The sequence below is a fragment of the Panthera onca genome, chromosome D3 (assembly GCF_046562875.1).
Source record: "Panthera onca isolate mPanOnc1 chromosome D3, mPanOnc1 haplotype 2, whole genome shotgun sequence".
In the NCBI taxonomy this organism is placed as follows: Eukaryota; Metazoa; Chordata; class Mammalia; order Carnivora; family Felidae; genus Panthera; species Panthera onca.
In genome coordinates, this window is record NC_138350.1 from 37951457 (window position 1) to 37971350 (window position 19894).

The window sequence follows — 19894 nt, forward strand, 5'->3', positions numbered from 1 at the left end:
GTTGATGGTGAATACTATTCCGTCATCACAAATGTTAACTTTTATACAGTTCTACTAGCTTCTCTTCTCCTATGAATTGATACTTGAAATGTAAGAGGAAAAAAACCTTGCTTTTTAAAAAAACAGTTTGTCCATTTTAGTCTTGTATCCCCGATAACAAGTAAATGGTCTGAAGGGTGGTTGTTGTTGTTGTTGTTGTTTTGGGTTTTTTTGTTTTTGTTTTGTTAACAAAGCGCTTGGTTATTCAGTAGGAATCCTGCTTTGTGCAGGTAAATGACACTGCACATTTTCCTGTCCTAAGTCCTAGCTAGGTTGCTGTCTTTTAACATGATTGAATTTTCATATCAGCAAGAGGGGGAGGTAAATTTGAATAGAGAAGCTAATTAAGCAGTCAGGAGATGGAGATTTTAAAATGCTCCTTCTAAAAGTGGGAAAGATGAGGACAGACTGGCTTTTTTTTCTCCCCACAAATAGAAAATTAGAGCTGCGGAGGGAAGCCATGACCATTTTTTATAGGTGAAATGGAACCATGACTTCATTTATACCTGCACGCCGTCTTCTTTGAAACTCCTCACCATTTCCTTTGGTAGTCATTTCCTAAATCTGTCCCTGAGAGAGGCATAACGAATACAATTCATGTTTTCATGAAAAGATAGAGGACCCTTCTTGCCATCCCACGGGAATACTTAATGAAAGTCCTTCCCCAACTTTTAGGATGCAGAGTTTCTAGCGATCCAAGCCTTTTTTTTTTTCCTTAGCTTAAGTAAAACACAGCAGATCAGGTAAATTTGGTTTAAAGAAAGGGCGGAGTGTGTCCACCAAAGAATTTTGTATCTCTTTCAATTTGGAATTACAAGTGCTGGTGTTTACTTCCAGTAACTGAAATAATTGACAGCTACATTTACCCCCAAGTGAATGTATCAGAAGGGAAGGGGACATTGGAAAATAGTGGCCTTTAGTGAGTTGGAAAGGGAAATGTTCAATTTTAAGTGGAAAGGGGCATCCAAGAAAGCAAGGAGTGCGTATAAGAAACATCGAAGCAATGCAAATACCCTACAAATCTGCTTTAAGAAAATGCTTTGGCATTTTGGTACAAGACTAGAAGTGCACGCTGTAAAGTTACAAAAACAATGAGTTAAAGTTAAAGGGGCGCCTGGGTGGCTCGGTCAGTTGAGCATCCAACTTCGGCTCAGGTCATGATCTCACGGTCCGTGAGTTCGAGCCCCACATCGGGCTCTGTGCTGACAGCTCAGAGCCTGGAGCCTGTTTCAGATTCTGTATCTCCCCCTCTCTCTGCCCCTCCCCCGTTCATGCTCTGTCTCTCTCTCTCTCTGTCTGTCTCTCTCTCTCTCTGTCAAAAATAAACATTAAAAAAAATTTTTAAGTACTGTATTTAGATGCTTATGTTTTTAATTGTTTGCAATTTAAAAAGCAGTTTATCATTTGCTCATATGGGCAGGCGGGTAGGGAAGAAGACTTAAAAGTTTTGAAGCCGAATTGATTGATGTAGGGTGCCGATACTGTTTACTCCTATATACGGTACGAACTTACGCCCTTTCAGATATGTGGAATTACATACTGACTCTAGTGAGATTCCAGAACTAAAATGCCTTGCATTTTTAAGGTTTATTACTTTACTATCTCTCAGTAGCAATGAAAATTTTATTACAATTAGTCAAGAAACAGCAATGATTTTCATTCATTATATTATGCATATAGTGCTGGCGAAAATCTTATACTTAAGAAATATTTGACAAGTGCCTAGAAGTTTATTCAAGGTTTGAGTTTCTGTGATTTGTGTGATATATGGCAGGTAAAGTATTACATGGTAGGTAGGTAGAAAATAATGGTAGATTATTTTATAATTGAAATAGTTGATAAGTGGTTGCTGGGTTCTATCCATTTTGTATTTTTATTCAGCTTCTGTATAGCTGGCTCTCTGCCTTGGGGACAAGTCATGAAATCACAGAGAAAAGCAGGTCGCAAAATGGTTTCATGACCAGAATAATAAAACTGAAACTCAAAATTGGGATGTTTCTGTACTAATTTTTCTCTTTTAGTTCACGTATAGCAAGGAGCGAAGGCCATGCATTTGGAAAGATTCCTATTTTAACATCTATTAGACAACTTTAAAAAAAATGCTTTTTAATATTTATTTATTGAGAGAGAGCACGAGTGGGGGAGGGGCAGGGAGAGAGGGAGACACAGAATCCGAAGCAGGCTCCGGACTCCGAGCTGGCAGCACAGAGCCCCACGTGGGGCCAGAGCTCACGAACCGCGAGATCATGACCTGAGCCGAAGTCAGACGCTCAACTGACTGAGCCATCCAGGTGCCCCGTGGACAACTTTTTAAAGTTGAGAGTGCACTGATACATCCACCCCAATGGAGGCTATACTACCAATACATTTTTGTAAAAACTCCTTACGTTTATAAAGACAAGGAAGCTGAAGGAAGAGATGGTGATAGAGGTGATAGACTTGTTGGCTTAAACTGTAAGAAGATCTGACGTTTGGGGCCTTTCCCTTCCCTCCACTGCCCCTTCCCCACGCCCAGCGTCCTTGGTCATCACTAATTTCTAGGCTGAACCCTTTGTTTTATGGAAGAGGAAGCAGGAGACTAAAGACATTAAGTCAGTCACCCAGCCTCCCCACATGAAAACTTACTTGCTCCTAATTATTTTCATGTATTAGATCTATAGATTATACATAGATTTATGAAATTAGCATAGTTCATGAAATGAACTAAAATGTTTATATTTTGAGATACGATTCTGGTTCTACTTCTGTAATCATTTTGACTTTTGATTATTAAGTTGTAGTTATTATCTGCTAAAACACACATAATAACAGAATCTGAAATATAATACTCATAGAAAATAGAAGAAGATACTGAAGGTATCTTTTTTTTTTTTTAACACGCGAGTTGGGGAGAGGGGCAGAGAGAGAGAGAGAGAATATTAAGCAGACTTTACGCTCAGCGTGGAGCCCAACTCTGGGATTGATCCCGTGACCCTCAGATCGTGACCTGAGCTGAAATCAAGAGTCAGACGCTCAACCAACGGAGCTACCCAGGCACCCCTCAACATATGATTTATGCGCAAAAACGCCCTGTCGAGGAAGAAAATTAGGCATCTTTTTAAATGTACTTTTTTTAGTAGTTGTTTGCATGTTTTTAAAATTTTTATGATCTAGTGACTCTTTGGTTACTCTTCTAGAGATTTTCTAAGCCACCTAAACATTTTCTGTTTGAGTTTTTGAAAAACCCTTTGGTCTCCTGGTAAAAGCATTAGCGTGTGATCAGACCAATAGTGTCTATTACCTTGTAGGGAGATTTCAGTTCTGAAAGTTGTAACTGAGTTCTGTTTTCCATTAAACCTTGAAATACCTACTTTTTCATCACTTGAGAGATTTTACAATGGTTCAAGACTGTAAGGAAGAGTTATTACACATTTACATAGGTAGGTAGATATGATAATGGGGTTGGTTTTATTGTTCTCCAAAAAAGTATTGAAATACCTACTCTGTCCTAAGGTACTATGTTGGAACTGGGTATATTGGGGTATAAATACACCTGTTTGCCACTCATGAGGATGTTGGAAGGAGGTCAGGGGAGGGTTTGAATAACCATTAAGTTTGATAGATAATAGGTAAGAAACCATGAGCACACGTAGAGTAACTGTGTAAAAAGGGAATGCCTCTCTCAGCTGACACTTGGGGAATGGGGAAGTTGGTCACTTGAAGGACAGGAAAGAACATTCTTGCAGGGAACAGCATACCTAAAAAATCTGGAGGCAAAAAACTTTGCTGGGCTTTGCAAATCAAAAGGCAGTCACTTGGCTGGATCATAGTGGGGGAGAGGGGTAGGCAGTGCCTCTGGGCAGGGATAGGGTGTTGAGGCCGAGGCTTGTGCTTGAAACCCATGGCAATTACGAGTTTGGATTTTTCTTTGTGCACATCGGGAAGCTATTAACAGGAGTGATATGAGTACATTTATGTTTTATGAAGATTAGAATTAGAGGTGGGTAGGAATCGGCAGGGAAGAAGAGGTTATTAAGGAGTTCAGGAAAGAAATGATAGCTTGCATGGTGGCAGGGGGCCAACTCAAGATATATTTTGGAAACATGTTTTTATGTAGCTATTTGAATATGTGCAAAATTACATATTTTGCCAAAGATGGGGAAGGTAAGGAAAAGGAAATGTCAAGGCTGACTTGTGGAATTGTGGCTTGAAGGAATGGCATTGCCATTTATTGGGGTGAGGAAGAAGAGTGAGGGGAGGAACAGATTTGGAAGAGGAAAATCGATAGATACTTGTGAACTGTTCGCAATGTCAAGTGGGCAGCTGGGTTTGAAACCTCAGAGGTTCAGACCAGAGTTACAAATGCACGAGCAGTTGGCTTCTAGGAAGTATTTAAAGCCCCGGGAAAGCGTATCATTAGCTGGGGAGCAAGCGTAAAGTGAGGAGAGAGCCAGACGGAGTTTTCCAGGAGATTCCCACATGTAGAGGTTGGATAAGAAGTTGCCCATAAAAGAGAATGAGAGGGTGTAGCCTGAGAGACTGGAGAAAGGCAGGAGGGTGTGGTGCGTTCTGAATCCCAAGAGAAGGAAACGTGCTGACAAGAAAAGTCTTACCACCCTTGCCGGGGCTGCTAAGAGATCAAATGTGAGGAGGATGACAAGAGTGGGTTGTCCATGGCATCGTCCACCCCGGTGGAGTCAGACTGCTGTGGTTGTAGGGAGAGGGGAAGGGAGGAAGTAGACGACGATAAGGGTCAACGATATTTTTTTGAGAAGCTAGGAGTGGAAAGCAGAGAAATCCGGTCGTAGCCGATGGAGGACGTGAGATTGAGGGAAAGCTACTTTGTTTTACTGAGATGGGAACCACTGGAGTATGACTGTATTTTAGTAGAATTTTAGTCTGAAGAATATGTATTAGATTGGCTCTGAGCTAGCAAACTCACGTTCAAAGAAGACAGAAATGGATTTCTGCCTCGTGGCACAATACAGAGCAACTGAGCTGTGCTCCATGGGTTCATCCAGGGGCCCAGGTTGGAAGGGACAGCTCTGGCATCCTTCTGAATTTGAGGTCTCCATGACTGAGTGTGTGGCAGTCATGTCCACCATTTTTTTCTAGCCAATGAGAAAAGGAAACCTAGGGCAAGGGCCCTTGCCTTTAGGAAAATGACCTAAACATTTTGAATACATATGCTCTCTTTTCTCATTGGTCCACACTTCATCACATGGCCTCAATTAATTGTGGTCTGAAGCTGGGGGGAGGAATACCAGTTAAAACAAAGTATTTATTTATTTATTTATTTATTTTAACGTTTATTTATTTTTGAGACAGAGAGACAGAGCGTGAACGGGGGAGGGTCCGAGAGAGAGGGAGACACAGAATCTGAAACAGGCTCCAGGCTCTGAGCTGTCAGCACAGAGCCCGACGCGGGGCTCGAACTCACGGCCGCGAGATCATGACCTGAGCCGAAGTCAGACACTTAACCGACTGAGCCACCCAGGCGCCCCCAAAGTTTAATTACTAAAAGATGGAGAACATGGATTCTGAGAAGAAGTCATTTGTGCCACTCCTTGGGGTGAGGAGGGGAGTTAAAAACATGTTTATTTCTAAACCATGGACAGTACTTGGCTTCTATTTGGTACTTAATAAGAGTTCAGTGAATTGAATTGACTGTTAAAATTAATCTTCCCCTTCTAAAAGGTAGACTTTGATCGTAGGCTCTGAATTACACAATACCATCACCTTTCTTCCTCCTCCACTGTCTTTTCTGTAGACTTGATGCTTTCTAGTGAAAGCACACAACAGAGAATATACTGTTTACTCTCAGATTTGCTTAAAAATCTAAAAGGTAATGTTAGAGGCAGGAAGGAAATCCGATAGTTTTATTTGGATCACTATCTTGTTCTGTGTTTGGTCTTGATCTTTACATATGCTTTGGGCAACTGCACGCTGCCAGGTTGACGTCTTTTGTGCAAGAGGGAGAATAGCTGCTGATTGTTAAAAATAAGTAAATAAATAAACAAATGAACGAACGAACCCTAAATGGAAAGCATGGATGTTGAATTCCATTTATAACATAGACTGGCATTTGTGTGCTCCCTCTTCTTCTAATTATTAAACCTATTCCAGCGCATATTGTGAAGATCGGAACTCCATGGTGATTTTACTGTGGAGTAGTATTTTGTGTAATTCTGTATTTCACTAATGGCTGTGTCATTTGCTAACAGTGTTATACTAGCCCTTTGTTCCTGATATATTTTTTTTACCATGAAATTAGAATTAGGAAAGGAGATTGCAGGGTAGGCTGGGGTATTTGTTTTTGAGTTATTAACCACATGCTCAAGAAATCACCTAAAACCACATGGTAGCCACTGGCATAGCACCTCTCTTGCTCTTGAAAGCAGAAAACTGCTTTAAACACAGTGGTGTGCCCCTTAGTTAGGGGGAAGAAGTAACCACAGAAAATTAAGTTCTCTGGATACGGTCACGTTCCCTTCCCTCATTTGGTAGATGTAGAAACGAAGGCACAAAATGCTTGACTCGCAAGCCATTACGAGATGGTGGTTATATACTTTTTAACGTTTTTATTTATTTTGAGAGAGAGAACACGGACAAGCAGGGGAGGGGCAAAGAGAGAGCAGGACAGAAGATCTGAAGCCGGCTCTGTGCTGACAGCAGAGAGCCCGACGCGGGGCTCAAATACACGAACTGTGAGATCATGAACTGAGTTGAAGTTGGGTGCTTAACCCACTGAGCCACCCAAGCGCCCTGATGGTGGTTATATTTTAGTAGGGGTCTTTAGACGTAAGAGCAGATTACGATATGATAAGATCTGTTGTTTGAGTCCCCTAAAGAGCTGAGACAGACTCCTTTTTCAACGCTCAGGGGAAGGAGGAAGCCAGGAAGAAGCAGTGAATTTTCACTCATGAAGGAGGGAGAGGTGAGACTGCTCAGCCTCCCTCCAGCCCCAATCAGGGCTGGTGCAGGGTGGGACACCTTCCACGTCACCGAGGAAGCCTCTGGTGTAGTTGTCATTGTTCATTCACACGGGGATAACAGGGTTCTGAGAAATCGGAGAAAAGGCATTTGCTCATGGAAGTAATGGATAGTTTCAGGGGTTCCGGAGGCAGAGCAAGGGGCCCTGTGTAGGGACAGAAAGGGAGAGGGAATGAGAAAGGATATCCACTTCCATTATTAGATCATCCTTCCCAGAGATTAAAATATAGACCCAGCTGATGGGGCAGATTCATTTTCTGAAATTAAATGTATCTCAGTTATGTAATTATTGTGACGTTACCTTAATGACATTGTACGGCCATCTGTGGCAAAAATCTAATAGGAATAAAACCTGTGATCATTACAAATAAATTTTGACTTCTAGTTAAGTGTTAATTCTGAACCATTCACAGGCACCCATCTTTGCGGTGCATTTAGGTCGTCTGCTAGGTGCGTGCAATAGGATTGCGTTCCGATTGCAGGCCTGTTTCGCTCCTTTTGCAAAAGTGGCTCCGCGCAGCCCCTCAAGGGAGCATCCTGGCTCTCTTGCCTAGGGAAGGTAATCGCACCAAGTGATGGGACCGTGCCATTTTCTGTTTGCAGAACAATCAACCATGACGACCGAATCCGGCTCAGACTCAGAATCCAAGCCAGAGCAGGAGGCCGAGCCCCAGGAGGCAGCGGGGGCGCAGGGGCAAGCCGGGGCGCAGCGGCAAGCCGGGGCGCAGCAGGGGCCTGAGCCCAGCGGTGAGGACCAGCAGCAGGCTCTGGAACAGTTCGAGGGCGCGGCACACAGCACCCCCGTGAGGAAGGAGGTGAGCCCCGGGGCACAGGACGCAGGCGGCCACCGGCTCCCCCGCACCTGCTAGCATCACCCGGAAAGCCAATTAAGGAATGTTTACTGACCTTTTCTGGGGTCTGGGGGCCGACCTTGGTCTCTTAGCACTAGAGGCAATTATGAGGGGTCATCTGTTTCCCCCTTCTGGTCCCAGGCAGATGGAAAGTTTTTGCTATTTTGAGACTTTCAATGAATGACATTCCTCAGTCTTGCTTGGTAACTCCTTCATTTGATTAAAGCGCTTCAACCCACTGAAATCTGCACTGGAAGTTATTGGTCTTATCTGGATTTCCAGGAAGGACAGACCCCACACCTTCTGATTTGGCTCCTGAGTTTTATTCAGGCCTATGGGTTAGAGCTAATTTGATTCTTCCCAGGGGTCACTCTGAACCTAATGTTGCCAGCTACTTTTAATGGGTGTTCAGGTGGATCTCTTTCCCTCTCCTATGTGCACGTATGTTCAATTCTGTTACCAAAATAGACACACTTAAGTTGCCACATGTGGTGTGAATATTTCTTTTAAAAGCTTTCATACAAAATATAAAGCATGGTTTATACTGGGCTTTGAATGAATCCATTTTTAAGTTATTTTGGCTTAAAACTTCAAACCTGAAATCAGCATGTGTTAGAATACTGTCTCGTGTGGTAAGCAAACCCAGGAGTTCCTGCAAACAGTTGGCCTTTTCTAGGTTGGAAGTATATGTATCAAGCTAGAAACTCGAGATATTGAGGGAAGAGACACGAAATTCTTTGCAAGGTGCAACACATTATTATTACCTTAAACTGTGTTTGCATCCTGATTATGTTTTTTCCCATGCTATTTAAGTTCTGCCTTTAAACAGTATTAAAAATAACATTTATTGGAGCACCGGGGTGGCTCAGCCGGTTGAGTGTCTGACTTCAGCTCAGGTCGTGATCTCACAGTTCGTGGGTTCAAGCCCCACATTGGGCTCTGTGCTAACAGCTTAGAGCCTGGAGCCTGCTTCAGATTCTGTGTCTCCCTCCCTCTCTGCCCCTCCTCAGCTCACACTCTGTCTCTATCTGTCTCAAAAATAAATAAACATTAAAAAGAAATTTAAAAAACATTTATTTTCATGCTCTGTAAATAGATGCTGTGTCTAATCTAAGCTGTTTCATGATGGGGAGCTGAGGGATATCCTTCCAACTTAAGGAGCTGTGCTTGCCCTCATGTTTTTTCTTTAATGTCTCTCTCTCTCTCTCTCTCTCTCTCTCTCTCTCTTTTGGAGATGTGATGGTGTTTTGCTTGTTTTTAAAACTTCAGAAATGTCAAATTATTAAGACTGGATTTTTTTTTCCCATTCTTTTCCTCCTAACTCTGAAACGAAATAAACGTGAGAGTGGGAAATAATTGTAGAGAAGGAAGAGTTTCTGTGCCAGAACGTGATACATGTACTTGATCTTCTGGAAGTCAGATGTTGGAAACAAACTCAGAGAGATGATACTAAGCCCTTCGAGGGAAAGGTAGCTGGCGGTGGAGTCCAGAGAACTAGTAAACTCCTGCCTCTTCCCTATTTGAGTCATCTCCGAGAACTTGTCTAGCCTCTGCCCCTCGGCTTCCTCGTTCACAAAGTGAAGAGATGAGAAAAGATGGTTTCCTTGGGTTCTTCTCCCCTCGGTTTCTGTGATTCATACTAGGAGCCCAGTACACTAGAGGTGAAATGAAGCACATTTTGGTTATCAGTGATGATTAAATCATGGGCTTGGCGGGATTTGAATTCCAGGCTATTAGTTTTATGACCTGGAGGAAGTTTGTTGAGGTTGTGCCCTGCACCCCTTTCTGTCCTCAAGTGTAAATGAGGGTAAGGATACCTAGATACCTACCTCCCAGAGCTGTCATGAGAATTAAGTGAAACAGGATTTGCCTAAAGGGTTTTACTGATATTTTTAAATCGTAATGAATTATATGTGACTACAGTGGACGTTTCATTTGAGGTCCTTGGTCTGCTCGTCTGAAGTTAACGTTGTTGAAAAAATGGGCGTGAGAGACTCAATGATGGGTGCGTGGAAACGACCCCTGGAAACACCTCCCTTTGCACACTGGTGGTTTCAGGTGCGTCTGGCGTTGACTGATGAATAGCCCAGAAAGCTTTTTCTCACACAGATACTTTTATTTTATTAGAGGAAAAATGAAATTTCACCTTCCCTAATACATCGAAAAAGTTGATTCCAGGTAGTAAAATTTAAATAAAAATGTAGCTTCTGGTGACTTTGCCTGCGATGAGATGAAAATGTAAATTAAAAGTGCAAAAGTCTCACGGAAGTTATACGGGCACTTAGCAAATGTGCGGTATAATATTCCAAGGTTACCAGACTTCTTCAGCTGGCCTAAGCCAAAATTAATGTTTGACTTTTCTGTGGCACTATTTTAATGCTTTGATACGGAAAGACTAACAGTCAAAAAAAAAAAAAAAAAAAAGTTGGACAAAGTCACCAGACCTGCAGGTTTTCTAATATTTACTTGTTTTAGCTACGGCTAGCCTTCTCAACTCTTTGGGCCTTTGAAGTTGGTGTTTCCATTTTTCTTGGTTTCTTCACTCAGCAAATGGGTGTCTTTTTATCCTGAAGAACTTCTCACAACTTTGCCCTGACTTCCTGTGCAAGGTAGTGGAGGAAAAGACTGTATTTACAATATTCTGGATGGAAAACCAGATGGAAGATGCCACTTTAAAAGCAGAAATCCGGGGGTGCCTGGGTAGCTCAGTCGGTTAAGCGTCGGACTCTTGATTTCAGCTCGGGTCATGAACTCATGGTTCGTGAGTTCGAGTCCCACATCAGGCTCTGCACTGACAGTGTGGAGCCTGCTTGGGATTCTCACTCCCCCCTCTCTCTCTGCCCCACTCCCTGTGCTCTCTCTCTCTCTCAAAAAATAAACTAAAAAAAAAATTTTTTAAGCAGAAATCCATACCTAAAATCCAAAATAAATACATTGAAAGAGAACTTTGTGATTAGAGTGTCGCAAAATGGTAGCCACTGAATAAAAAGACAAGTTGAAGTGATAAGCTGTCAAGACTGCCTTCCTGCCAAGGCCATGTGCTTTCAGCTACTAGTATAATAGTATGTTCATGAGAAAAGAAATTTCATGCTTACTCAAGGGGCCTAACCTGAACTTTGGAACACGTCTTTCTTTGCGTTGTCAGTGTGTATTTGCAGACTAGTGGAAATGATAGTCTGGCCCGTGAGTTGGATCAGCACTAATACCATTGGTAGTTTTTTCATAGATAGAAGAGGGCATTGGAGGGTGACAGACGGCAGCTATCCTGTGAGCACAGCATAACGTATAGAAGTGTTTAATCACTGTTGTGTGCACGTAAAACTATTGTAGCGTTGTATGTCAACTATACTTCAGTAAAACATAAGTATATAAACACACGCCCACACACATCAAGAAGAAGGCCGTAACTAGAAGAGTCGCACAGAAAGATTTCCACGGGGATTCACGGGAGAATTTCACTGTTCCATAGGATGTCCTCTGCAGTTTTGAGTCTAGCCTGGGCTACACTGTTGTGCTTTGAAAGCAGATTAAAGCTTTTGAACAGATTTGATCTGCTCTTACAGTGGCTCATTACAGTGGGGGGGAGGGGGGCTGGAACAGACTAAGGGGATTACTTTGTGATGAATTTCAGTGCCGCTGGCTGCATTGAATTGATTTAGAGCTAAATCAAATATTTTAACAATTGTAAAATTACTGAGAAGGTTAACACTTGAAGCTCTCTAGGCCTTACCTTGTATGCATATGAGGTGTCGTGGGTCGTGGAATATAGAAGGACCCAGTGAATGAAGACAATAGAGTACAGTTAGATAAACTCTAAATGACTTAATTTTTTAATGTTTATTTTATTTTTGAGAGACAGAGACAAAGTGTGAATGGGGGAGGGGCAGAGAGGGAGACACAGAATCCGAAGCAGACTCCATCCAGGCTGTCGGCACAGAGCCCAACACAGGGCCCGAACTCACGAACCGTGAGACGAAGCCGGACGCTTAATGGGTTGAGTCACCCAAGCACCCTTAAAGGATTTATTTTAAAGACCGGTACTATCTAATGCGTTTTGAAAAAGTCAGGAGTCCATTTGTATCGTCCTTTACTTAGTGAAGTCTTGATGCCATTTGCAAACTCAGTGTTTCTAAACTAAATCCTCGAGTCAAACTGAAATGAAGCCTTATTGGTACATTTAAATGGCAAAGTTATGTAGGTGAAACTGTTAGCAGTTTAAGCATCTGTATACGTATATGTGTCCATTCACAATATCCTCATCCAGACATCTCTCCTGCTCTTGGAAATAGGAAAACCAATGTCTGAAGGGTTCTGCTATTGCCTGAGCAATGCAATATTTATTCCCTGTCTTGCAGTGAAAACTGTTCATTGTTTGCTCTTCACAGGTCACTGACAAGGAACAGGAGTTCGCTGCTGGGGCTGCAAAACAGCTCGAATATCAGCAATTGGAAGACGATAAACTTTCTCAGAAATCATCTAGCAGTAAACTATCTCGATCTCCATTAAAGATTGTCAAAAAGCCTAAAAGCATGCAGTGCAAAGTGATACTTCTGGATGGATCAGAATATATCTGTGACGTGGAGGTGAGTGCACGTTTTAAAACTTTTGTTGTCCCAGATATTGAGAACTGGAGAATGTTGGTGTAAAGCATCCAAGGCACTTTCTTGTTTTCAGAACTCTGGAAAATTATTCAGACCTGGTTTCTAAATACAAAATTATTTCCAAAGTCCTTAACAGATCATATTACTAAAAATACTTATAATGTCTCCAAAATGTTACAATCAAGAGAAAAATGTGATCTTAATTAAAAAAATATATATTTTTCTAACACTTCCCATGGTAGGAAAAAAAAATGGGGGCCTTAAATCAAGTTTTCATTAATATCTTGTGAGTTATCATTTAAATGAATTTACTTTTTCTGTTTGAATAGTTATACTTTTTAATTTGAATGATTTTATTTTTTTCTATTTTAAATTATTTAATATTTTTTGTATTTGAATAATTTCAACCGTTCATCGGTATAAACTTGTAAATTTCTGTACACAGCACTGTAGGATAGTGTGAACTGAATATGTCCTCTTAGAGTAACTTTTTTTAATGTACATCGTGGTGGGCATTGCAGTTTGAGTGTAAAAAGGTATAGTGGCTTTTGTTTGTAAAGAAAAAAAGTAAAATTCCTCTCAGAGAAGGAGCAGTGAGATGACTTTTGTCAGAGATATTTAGCAAGATCGAGTTAACAGATGGGGACAACACTACCTGTCCATAGCGGTGGAGACGGATGATTTGTTGCATTCTCCGTGTAGCACAGAAGACACACAGAGGGTGTGAACTCAGGCCACGGGAGCGGGAGTGCGTGTGCACCGGCCACAATGCCTTCCCCCCACAGCTGGGAGGGAGCAGCTTGTTCTTTCCGCAGGTGATTCAATTTCAGATTTAACATTTTCTTTCGTTTGCTTATTTATTTATTATTTTTTTAAGTTTACTTATATTGAGATAGCGTGAGTGGGGGAGGGGCAGAACAAGAGGGAAAGAGAGAGAATCTTAGGCCAGGCACTGACAGTGTGGGCAGTGACGACGTGGGGCTCGAACTCATGAACTGTGAGATCGTGACCTGAACTGCAATCAAGAGTCGGACGCCCCACCGACTGAGCCACCCAGGCGCCCCAGATTTAACATTTTCATTCAAAGAGCTTATTCCTCCCACCTCAGCCCCCTGCCCTTGGTCATACAAGGACCTCGCACATCCGTCTACACCAGCTCCTCCCACCGCATGCTCATGGAGTTCACGTCTTCTGCTGGGTGTGCTATAAGTCTGCCCCGAGGTCCCCTTAAGACACAGCCGGTACCAACCCCACCTGATTTGCTGTGTCCCTCATTCACTCCTCTCTGCTTCCTCTGTCCACAATGCCACATCATTCCTACTTTATTTTGCATACTGCACTGCTGTACCCAGTCCTTTTCTTGGATCAGAAGATTCAAATCCATTTCATGTTGATAATGTCATTTGTGGTGGGGATGGGGTTGGGTTACTTTGTAGGAACGTAGAGGAAAAAAGATCTTTTGAAAATAAACTCTTAGATCAAAAGTTACTTGATCACATATTAACTGATAGAATTTTTGTCATCCTGTGACCTCATAAATATTGATGGGTTGCTGGAGGGAGTGAAATACATGCTCCAAGGATCCTGCCTAAAGTTTGCCATGCACAGACCCTTTTTTTTTTTTTTTACATTTTTATGGCTTTCATTTTGGCTAATGTCTTAGTTCGAAGTGTCCCATTATTGAGTTAGATGTTTATTCTGGGAATTGGGAGATTCAATAATGTACTCCTCCCTGGGTTTTACTCTGAAGTGTAAAGGACTTCTGTAACCATGAGAGAGATTGTGTTTTTCCAGTGTGGATCCACTTTCTGGAAAAATTGACCGAAGAGAAACTTTTTTCTTAGTTTTGAGGAGAGTCTTTCTATTGACTGTATTATTAATGGAATAAATAGGGTTACCCTGCAGCCCTCTCGTCCTACCTACCAGAGCTTTCTAAAGAAGAGTCTAGGAGGAAGTTTACTGAGTTTTGTGTGGGGGTGGCGGATAAATGCTGCAGGGCTGACTGAGGTGCATGTAAGTGTTAACCATTCTGCTAAACTTAATTTATATCCCATGCTTCCAATGTGTTACAGGTAACCTGTGGTTTTGAGTTCAAAATTTTTATTTTGTGATTAACTTTGGATACAATTCAGCGTTACTGTTAATGCCCCTGTGAGCATTTTGAGTGACGTGGTCTTGTTGGTCAGTTATTTCTCTTTTATAATTCTTTTTATCAATTTGACAGCTTCTTAAGAATAATTCTTTTTTTCTGGGGCACAAAATCCTTTGCCAACAGGATATTTTCAGTTTTTCCATGGACGTTGGTAGTAGAGAAGGATGTGGCCACTATGGACTGACAGCCTTGTCGAGATAATAGAGAGATTTGGGCATATGGCAGAGTGAAGTGGACTTATTTGTAGCTGACTGGTTGAAGGAGAAAAACGGATTGTGAATCAGTGATGTGGTTCTCAAGGTGGCAACAGGATTCTAGTTGAAAAAGCACATTCAAAATGCCTCCTGGTTTTAGATACGACGGCACATAAAACTTGGCTGGCAAGGTGCGTGGGATATAATAGGTAAACGGTGCTGAAAAACCTTGCCCTAAGGAAGTGTCCTTCAGTCTTGCTCTCCTCTAAACTGAGTTTTTATCCATGTATTGGTTCAAGACACTCACACACACACACACACACACACACACACACACAAAGCTGAACTATTCCTTTCCTTTTTTTTAAATTTTTTTTTTAACGTTTATTTATTTTTGAGACAGAGAGAGACACAGCATGAACGGGGGAGGGTCAGAGAGAGAGGGAGACACGGAATCGGAAACAGGCTCTAGGCTCTGAGCGGTCAGCCCAGAGCCCGACGCGGGGCTCGAACCCTCGGACCGCGAGATCATGACCTGAGCCGAAGTCGGACATGTAACCGACTGAGCCACCCAGGCGCCCCTGAACTATTCTTTTCAAGGGACACAGGCCTTTAAAAGTGACTAGTGGCCTGTGTGTCAGAATGCAGGCATCTCATGAAGCAGACAGTGTGTGACACTAAAGCAAAGTAACAGGTCAAACTTTGCTCTGTTTTGAGGGATCAGATGCAAAATGGAAATGTGTTGGAGGAAGGGGGTGGTCAGACTTCGTAACAGTTTGGGTGAAACTTATCTTTGGGTTTAAGTCGATTACAAACTCGGCATTAACCAGTTGCGTGGTGTAGCTGTCAGAAACATCCGTGCGGTCATGGTTGTTTCTGTTTAAGTGCAGCGTGTGGTTTGCCAAATGTGGCTGGCAGCCCCCTCTTCCTGGGCGGGAGAGATCCCGTCCGCAGTGTCTTGTCGATTAGCTCGTGCAGGATAGCACTTGTTGGAGCCACCAGACCCGGGTGTGAAAATAGATTTGTCTACTTGTAACCTGTGTGATTTCAGGGAACTCAAGCTTTCTGCGCGTCAGTTGACCGGAAAAAAAGGAGGTGAAAATACTTGCCTCAAAAAGCCATTATTGAGAAGATTAAGGTAGATATTTAGTTTGAACACTTTCTGCAACATGGCATATTCTTGAGAGAAACCGTGAACTCTGAACTGAGCTTATTCAGCAGAGAGTTACAGGATGGTGAGGGATCTGGAAACCTCTTCTCATGAAGAATGATTAGAGAAATAGAATGCGTTGAAGAAACAAAACATTTCCACGTGTCTCCTTCTAGATTTGGAGGGGACAGGATAGCGACTTACAGTTACTCGGAAAAGTTGGCATTGAGTGTCTGTCATAACACACAGATATTTTTTAAAGTATAGAGAGCAGAACTAAATTAGAAGTTACAGGAAGTCCAGTTTTTCAGTAAACAGAAAACGCATGTTTTAAATTATTGTTGTCAACCTGTGATCTATGTTCTGCAGTAGGATTCCAGCAGAAACTGTAGGTGCATTTATGGAAACCATCAGCTCCTCAGATGTGGTCTCAGACCAGATAACTCCCAGTACCTCTTACTACTCTCAGACTCCTGGAGAGAAGAGACACACAAAAATCTGAATTGAAAAAGCAGAATTGTTGGGGCGCCTGGGTGGCTCAGTCGGTTGAGCGTCTGACTTTGGCTCAGGTCATGATCCCGCGGTCCGTGAGTTCGAGCCCCGCGTCAGGCTCTGTGCTGACCGCTCAGAGACTGGAGACTGGTTCAGATTCTGTGTCTCCCTCTCTCTGACCCTCCCCCCATTCATGCTCTGTCTCTCTCTGTCTCAAAATAAATAAACGTTAAAGAAAAAATAAAAAAAAAAAAAAGCAGAATTGCTTCCCTAAATCCCTGTACCTAACACATAGAGTTTCAGGTGAATTAAGAACAGGACGCAGGATGGGGCACCTGGGTGGCTCAGTCAGTTAAGCGTCCGACATCAGCTCAGGTCATGATCTCACAGCTTGTGAGTTCGAGCCCCACGTCGGGCTCTGTGCGGACAGCTCAGAGCCTGGAGCCTGCTTCAGATTTTGTGTCTCCCTCTCTCTCTGCCCCTCCCCTGCTCATGCTCTGTCTCTGTCTCTTTCAAAAATAAATAAATGTTAAAAAAAAAAAAAATTTAAAAGAACAGGACGCAGGAGACAATAACAGGCATAACTTTTTTTTTTTTTTTTTTGCATTTAATACTGCATCAAGAAAAGCATTTTATTTTACTGAAATCTCGATGCCTAAGTGTTTTCCCCCATGGCTTATTTAAAGCCTTCATTACTTTACCATCAAACTCAACAAGGCTCACCTCTGCCATGACTTTATCACTAGACTATATAGTCACATATAAAGGACCCCCGTGAGTACACTCACATCCACACACATACACACTCCCATCTTAGAATACCCTGGCCCTGTTCTCTTTTCCTTCGAAACCACAAGGTAGCATTTCCCCTCTCCCCCCAGTGCTGTAGTGGTCTTCAACTCCTGCCTCCTTGTGGTCAGATGGAAACCTTTTTCGGTTGTGCTGGCTTTCTCCTATTTTCCTCAAGAGTAGTCTTAGGTCGGGGCGCCTGGGTGGCTCAGTCACATAAGCGGCCGACTTTAGCTCAGGTCATGATCTCGCGGTCCGTGAGTTCGAGCCCTGCCTCGGGCTCTGTGCTGACAGCTCAGAGCCTGGAGCTTGTTTCGGATTCTGTGTCTCCCTCTCTCTCTGACCCTCCCCTGTTCATGCTCTGTCTCTCTCTGTCTCAAAAATAAATAAACGTTAAAAAAAAGTTTAAAAAAAAAAAGAGTAGTCTTAGGTCATTGCAGCATTTGGTGTTTTTCCATTTGACTATTAATAATTTTTTCAAACTCTTAAATCTTCATTATCTAAAATATATAAAAAAATTACTCCTAGTAAAATATAAAAACAGATCTTATCATAATAAAAGGCCTTTTAAACAACTTGGTATATATGTTGGGAAATGTTTGCATGCTAACCCTATTTTCTTGTACGCCGACAGAATAAGTACTAATAGCCATTCCCTTCCCATTTTTCTTGGACCATCAGAGAACACAAGCAACTTCCTGTAGCCAGTTTACTCTCACAACGGCTGTTTACTTCCCAGACATAAATTTTAAAAGAGAAAATAAAAATACCCCCGTCACATGCGATGAAGGAAATAGCGCTCCACCCCGCTTTCGTCCCATTGCTTCTGTGTCGTGCGGACTCATGTGAGTCTGACTGACGGGCGCGCGATGTATTTCCCAGTGACCATCCGGTTAGAAATGTTTTCTCTTGTTTGGGCGCCATTCTGATCGAGTCTGACTTGGTTTTAGGAAAGTCAGACATGATCTGAAATTTGAGTCCGTATTTCATAATACGAGTTTGCCTCCGCATGTGTAAGACGTTGACGCCATTTTATGGTGTAGTTTGGTTCTCTACAAGAAAGCCGATGGCTGGAGGAGTCTAGTGCGTCACTGCAGAAGCTCCACGGGGTTTACCTTGCAGGTGTGACTTACAAGGACCCTGCTGTCTATGCATGGGAAACCGCAGCTTAGTCCACTTCAGCCGTAAACGCTGCTGGCCCGACGGTAAGGGGACACCTAGTGCTTCTGGGCCCAGTTAAATTCACACGGGGCTGGCACCTCCAGGGGTAAATGCCAGGGAATCAGCCACACTGGAGGGAGAGATTTCTATCCAGATTGGGGCAGATCAAAGAGAGCTACTTAGGCGCAACGCTGAAACTGTAAAAGCCTGCCCCCCAGGTTTGACCCTGTCTAGAGGGCCACTGGTTGAATGGGCTCCATGCCTGAGTATCACTCGGGTCACGCCAGGATGGTTCAGAATCACAAGCAAACACAGAAATGGGGCAGTTTGCTCCAACAAGCATTTCTTGCTGCCATCCAGAGATGCTTCTAAGGAGCCAGAGAGGGTAAGAATATTTATGGCTCCATATCCTAAATGTGCTTTCTGTTACCTTCTAACTATTGGTCAGGAAAGGAATGTGTGAAAAACTTTCAAATGCTCTGTCTTGCCCATGATTCAGTTAACTGTCCAAGCCATTCTTCTGTTTCGTATTTTCACTTACTGGGATTTGGTTGGAAAAACAATCAGTGTCTGAATCTTCCAGTTGCTGTAGGTTATGCGACTAAAATACCTGACAGTACCTTTGGGGGTCCTCGACTGGAGGGCACATAGAATTGTCATAATCCAAAAGAGTCTATTAGGGCACCTGTTGCTTTTCATGGATTGTAAGAAGTAATTAACTGTAAAAAGTAGAAAATAAGGATGTTTGCCAAACCAGTGCGAGTACTGTTCATTCGATGCTGCGTAAGTCACAGGGTGTTTGAGTCTGTGAAGTTGCATAAATTCCGATTTAACCTCTCAGTGGGTCTCTGCTCAGCTGAATGCCTGACCACATCGTGCCATCTGTCATGTGCTGTCACTGTGTCCTGTACAGCACGGCAGCTCCCCTGCTTGAAGATCGATGCCCCTGGGGACTCCCAGGGATGGAAGGACTTTAATTAACTTGGTTTTCTCATGTGACGACTCTTTGGTGCAGCTATGGGAACACTTACCTACAAGGCTCGTTACCACACACCCTCTCGTTCACCGGACAGAGCCAGTACTGAGTGTTTCCAAGGTGTTCAGATTTGTCCTCATTAAGGCTTGGCTAAGAAAAATGAACACTTTTTACTCAAGTTGTTAAATCTTTTCTCCTGGTTTTCATTAAAAAAAAATAAACTCTCATAGTCTGTCATGAGTGTAGACAGTGATCTGTTCAACACTTTATTAAGTTTAAAATTAGGAGTATAGGGGCGCCTGGGTGGCTCAGTCGGTTAAGCGTCTGACTTCAGCTCAGGTCATGATCTCACAGTTCGTGGGTCCAAACTGCACATCGGACTCTGTGCTGATGGCTCAGAGCCTGGAGCCTGCCTCGGATTCTGTGTCTCCCTCTCTCTGTTCCTCCCCTGCTTGAGCTCTGTCTCTCTTTCTCTCTAAACAAGTAAATAAAAGCATTAAAAAAAATAAGGAGATAA

At 42.7% G+C, this 19894-nt stretch overlaps 1 protein-coding gene across 34 annotated transcripts in view; it reads left to right on the top strand.

The window, feature by feature from the left end:
* EPB41L3 (erythrocyte membrane protein band 4.1 like 3) overlaps window positions 1–19894 on the top strand; it is a 232322-nt gene that overhangs the window by 132086 nt on the left and 80342 nt on the right. For 31 of the 34 annotated variants that reach the window (XM_060613301.3, XM_060613307.3, XM_060613304.3 and 28 more), the window contains 2 exons: window positions 7615–7826; window positions 12248–12445. In XM_060613301.3, the coding sequence (XP_060469284.3) occupies window positions 7626–7826; window positions 12248–12445 (399 nt within the window). In that variant the 5' untranslated portion in view covers window positions 7615–7625. Of the gene's footprint in view, window positions 1–7614; window positions 7827–9802; window positions 9921–12247; window positions 12446–19894 lie in introns of those variants that run through there. The other 3 variants (XM_060613308.3, XM_078435398.2, XM_060613303.3) reach the window with 2 other exon arrangements.